The 5,362-nt window shown below is 56.2% G+C and overlaps 1 protein-coding gene across 1 annotated transcript; it reads left to right on the forward strand.

Annotated features, from left to right (window-relative positions):
• Window positions 1–213: 213 nt before the first annotated feature.
• Window positions 214–1,850, forward strand: ZNRF4 (zinc and ring finger 4; the record flags this gene model as incomplete). Its single annotated transcript, XM_082380469.1, has 2 exons — window positions 214–377; window positions 638–1,850. 2 exons carry the CDS (start codon window positions 214–216, stop codon window positions 1,848–1,850), a joined length of 1,377 nt encoding a protein of 458 aa, XP_082236595.1.
• Between the last annotated feature and the right edge of the window lie 3,512 nt (window positions 1,851–5,362).

Raw genomic sequence — 5,362 nt, forward strand, 5'->3', positions numbered from 1 at the left:
AGGCAGGACCGGGCCTGGTGTGTTGGAGGAACAGCAAGGAGACCCATGTGTCTGGAGCAGAGTGAGTGAGGGGAAGAGAGGGAGGATATCTGGGATTTGGGCTCTAAGACCTCATGGGCAGAGGGTGTCCTGAACAAGTCTGAGTCCCCTGGAAATCTTGAAAGGGGGGAAAAATTAACGCTTCCTCAGTGGGTCCCTAGGAGGCTTGGGGAGATGACGTTGGCAGAATGCGAGTATGAGGGCTGGATCCAAGCCACGGGGTGGTGGTGTGGCAGCTGCCAGCCCACTTTGTGGCACCTCCGGGCCTTACGAGGTCCAGGAGCTGGGGATGCTCTGAGCCTTCCAGAAGTTTTTGCGAAGGTTGCCCAGCCCCCCAGGTCAGAGCCCCAGGAATTCTGTCTCGGTGGGGGGTGTGGGTGAGGGACCAGGATGTAACAGGGCGATGTCACAGAGGCCGGGAGCATCTAGAACTCTGGGGGCTCCTGGTCTCAGTGTCATCTGCTAGGAAGGCTGCCTGGGTAGGTCAGCTCCTCCTGGGACCAGCCTTCAAAGACACAATGCACGCTGGGCTGCCACCAGGAGCTGTTTCTGTCTAGGGCCACGCAGGTCCCAGCCGCTCTGTCTAACTGCCTCTGAGCCACCCGTTCAAGGTCCATTCACACCCCGGCCACGGGCCACCTGGGAGGTCCTGGAGATGCCTGGAGGCCTCCTGTCTGTGGTCCCCAGGGGGACCTAGCTCCACACCGCAGCCAGAGAAGGAGGGGCTGGCCATGGGGCAGCCCTTGCCAGTCCTGGCCCTGCGGGCAGTCAGGGTCTCACTGACCCTTCTGGGGCTGCTGGTGCCCACACAGGCGGTGGTGCGAGCCATGCTGGATGGTAACTCAAGCACCATGGATTTTGCGGACCTGCCGGCCCTGTTCGGGGTGCCCCTAGCCCCCGAAGGCGTGCGGGGCTACCTGATGGAGGCCAGACCGGCCAACGCGTGCCATCCCATCGAGGGCCCGCGGCTGGGCAACGGCTCCCTGGGTGCCATCGTGCTGATCCGCCGGTACAATTGCACGTTTGACCTCAAGGTGCTGCACGCCCAGCGGGCCGGCTTCCAGGCGGCCATTGTGTACAACGTGCGCTCTGACGACCTGGTGCTCATGGTCCACGTCTACGAGGACCTGCGGCGCCAGATCACCATCCCCTCAGTGTTCGTGGGCGAGGCCACCTCCCAGGACCTGCGGGTCTTCGTGCGCTGCGACAAATTGGCCCACGTCCTCCTGCTGCCCGACCACCCGCCCTGCCCGGACCTGGACTGCCACCCCATGCTGGCCATCTCCTGGGCGCTGGGCTGCACCCTGGCCCTGCTCACGACCGCCTTCTTCGTCCTGCGGTGTCTGTGGAACTGGCTGTGGGCCTGGTGGGCCCGCGGGCCAGTGGTCAAGGCGCGGGCCAGCCAGAGGGCCCAGGTGAGCACTTTCACGAGGCTTAATGACCTGTGTGCCATCTGCCTGGATGAATACGAGGAAGGTGACCAGCTCAAGATCCTGCCCTGCTCCCATATCTACCACTGCAAGTGCATCGACCCCTGGTTCTCCCAGGCCGCCCAGCGCTCCTGCCCTGTTTGCAAGCAGTCGGTGGCCAGCACGGAGGACGGCTCTGACTCCACCGTCGGCAGCTATGGGGACGAGGAGGACCCCTCACTGCCTGGCCACCACCCCCCGATCTGGGCCATCCAGACCTGGCTGCGTTCCCGGAGGCTGGAGCTGCTGACCCGAGCCAGCCCCCCCCGCCGCTGGAGTGCCACCTCCGTGGGGGCAGCTGAGGCCAACACATCCTTGGAGGGACCCCCAGAGCCCCTCTGAGGCCCGCCGCCCCTGGCTGGTGGAGATTGGGGCGGGGAGGGTAGAAGTGAGGAGTGTTTCTAGTCTGGAGGCTAGATAATAAAGTGGGTTTGAAAGCGGATTCTTGCCCTGGCTGCTGTGGGGCGGACCGGCCCCTCATGCCACGCGTGTGGCGAGCTGAGCCTAAGGCTGGCTGCTGGCATCTGTGGGCGAGTGAGGGTACATGGGGGCGGGGGGGCAGTATTCTCAGGGCTGCTGTGTGCAACATGTCCTTGGTGGCCCTGCGACAGGGCCCCTGTGCCTCCGTTCCAGTACTGGGCACAGGAGCGGCTGATTTCCCATATGCTTATTATTCATTTAAACCTTAAACAAAAAATAAACTTGTTACTTTGGAATAATTTTACCTTTACAGAAAAGTTGCAAAGGTACTAGAGATAGTTTCCATGGACCCCTTGCCCAGCTTCTCCCGAGTGTTCATGTCTTACATCAGCATAGCACGTTTGATTCAACCGAGAGAGCACCTTGGGTAGGTTACGATGAACTGAACTATGGATATAATTTGAATTTCCCCAGCATTTCAACTATTTATAGAGGAAAGTGTCAAACACACCCAAGTAGAAAGAATGGAATAATGACCCTCCCCACGTGTACCCATCACTCAGATTCAATGATTATCTACTGGCCACTCTTGTCTGCTCTATTCTTCCTCCTCTCTCGCTATTTTGGTGCACATCCCAGATGCTTTTTCATCTGTAAATATTTCAATTTGTGTCTCTAAAGCAGTAGTTCTCAGCTGGGGTGGGGATGTTGTCCCCCGGGGACACTGGGCAGTGTCTGGGGACATCTGTGGTCGTCATGACTGGGGTTGGCTCCTGGCATCGAGGGGGTGGGACCAGGGAGGCTGCTCCACACCCCACAGCGCCGAGGACGGCCTCACCTCAGAGAATGATCTGGCCTGCGGGTCCACAGTGCTGAGGGGAGAGACCCTGCTTTATAAGATAAGACCCCTTAAAAAACTCCGCAAACTCCAGTATCATGTCCAGAATAATGATTCCTAAATAGCATCAAATATCCACCTAGGGAGCACATGGAAATGTGCACGTTTACAATATACAATTTTTTTAGGCTCTTTGAATCAGGATCTAGATAGAGTCTAGGGTCATTGTTGATGGTCTCCTAAGTCTCTGTTAATCGAGAGCTTCTCTTGCCATCTTTCTCTCTTAAATTTTCCTTGCAGTTTGTTTATTTGAGGCCACCAGGTCATTCACCCTGCACAGATGTCCCGGATCTGGGTTTTGCTGATTGGGTGTCCCTGTGGTGTCATTTCACGGATGCCTCCGTCCCCCGTAGCTTCTGTTAATTTGTAGTTGAATTCAGAGACCAGCTCAGATGTGGTTTAATTTTATGGCGGACAGATGAGGTGTTTCTTCAGGTCCCAGTGCATGCTCTTCTCAGAAGGGTTGGGCCAGTGAAGGGGGTCTTCTAGGCAATGAATGACGGGCAGATGCTAGGCTTGAGGTAAGCATGATCAGGAAGGTCCAGGAGGGAACATTGTATAGAATTTCTCAGAGGGCACAGTGTACAGGTGATAGTGGGATTTGGACCTGGTGGTCTGGTCTTGGTGGATTCATGAGGGAATGTCTGTGTTTAGTCAAATATTTTCTTTTTCACACACGGGAGTGTTTTTCACTTGTGCTTTGCGGTCTGCACTTCACTACATAGCTGGGAACCTCCAAGGTAGTTCAGAGAAAGGGGGTCTCTTCTTGGATGGATGATGGCAAAGAGTGGGCTGCTGGTCACAGCTCTGGTGTGTATGGGGTGGGGAGGGGCACAGAGGCGTGGGCAGAGGTCCTTGCACAGGATGCTTGGGAGATGGTAAAGACCTCCCACCCACCTTTTGAGGGACTTTGCTCCTAGCCATCACATCTGCGTGCCAGTCAATGAGGAGGAAGAGGTGAGGAAGGGCTCGCCCTCTCCCTTTAAGGACACTTCCCCAGAAATCCCATACACCACTTCTGCTCACACCCCATTGGCCAGAACTTAGCCATGTGGCCACACTTGCCTAAAAGGATGCTGGGAAATGTAGTCTTTATTCTGAATGGCCAACGGTCCAGCTGAAAACCAGGGGTTCTACTATCATGGAAGAGAGAACAGATATTTGGGGTGGCCAGCATGCCTGCCACTGGTCCACAAGAGCTGTCCAATACATGTTTGTTGAATAAGTGAATGAATGAATGACTGAATGAATGAATCCCCACACCTCTAAGCCTGAGCATCCTTCAAGGTCACAGGCACCACAGGGGAGCAGGCACATCCCGGTTCACCAGAGAGATGACCTTTCTCACGACCATGCCAGCGGAGGGAGTGAGCTCACCGTCACCCGGGATGAAACCCAGCTCTTACCGAGGCCCTACTGCGCTCCAGGCCCCAGGCCACATGGCTTCTTTCCACTATTAAACCTCTCTGAGCCTCGGTTTTCCCATCTGTAATATGGGGGCAGTAACAGTACCTGCCCTGCAGGGTTCCCCAAGCATGCACAGTGCCTGACACTGTCAGTATTTGTTGATTGACTAAGTGACCTGCCCACAGCCCAGCTATAATATTGGGTGATCGGTGCTGTGATGGGGGAATCATAGGCACTGTGTTAACCCAAAGGGAGGTGCCTGACCCAACCCAGAGAATCTGGGAGGCTTGCTGCAGGCAGTGTCTTCTAGACTGAGAGCAGAAAGGGCAGGGATCAGCACCGTGAAAAGGAAAAGTGAACCTGCCAGCTGGAACAGCATGGGCAAAGACCCCAGGCAGCCTAGTCTGGCATCCAGTGGGTGCTTAATAAGTGTACACAGAGGTCCCTGCCCACAGTACCCTCTGAGAAGAGGCCTCAGCATCATCCCAGCCTCCTCAGTCCCCCCACAGCCAGGTCTGGGCCCTTCTCCAGCCGCCTCCGGGAAAGCCGGGCGCTGCTAAGGACGGCCAGCTTAGTAAGGACAGCCTGTGCCAGCCCCATCGGCCCCGCCTCGACTGCTGCTTTAGGTAAACACCAGCAGAGGCTGCCTCTTGTCCATCCAGGGCGTGCCCTGGCTGTGTTTGTCTAAGGGGGAGTATGGCCAAATGGGGAAACTGAGGCTCAGAGGACAGGGGACCAACCTCAGTGATGGGGGTGGACTCAAGGATAACAGTAGCCACCAGCACGACTACGGAGCACACGCGGCATGGCGGGTGCTGCGCCATGCTCTTTCCGGCACTGACTCCTTGCATCCGGCGCCAGGTTCCTATGCATATACCCATTTTCCAGAGGGAGAAACTGACCCCGTGAAAGAGGATGTAGCCTTCCCAGGGCCACACTCCTGCACCCGAGACAGTCCCCTCCACTTTTAAATGGCTCTAACTTTGTTTTTTATATATATTAATTTTTAAAATTTATTTTTTTTTATTTTTGGTTGCGTTGGGTCTTCGTTGCTGCACACGGGCTTTCTCTAGTTGCAGCGAACGGGGGCTACTCTTCGTTGCGGTGCATGGGCATCTCATTGTGGTGG

The sequence above is a fragment of the Balaenoptera borealis genome (genome assembly GCF_965194805.1).
Source record: "Balaenoptera borealis genome assembly, chromosome: 2".
Taxonomy (NCBI): domain Eukaryota; kingdom Metazoa; phylum Chordata; class Mammalia; order Artiodactyla; family Balaenopteridae; genus Balaenoptera; species Balaenoptera borealis.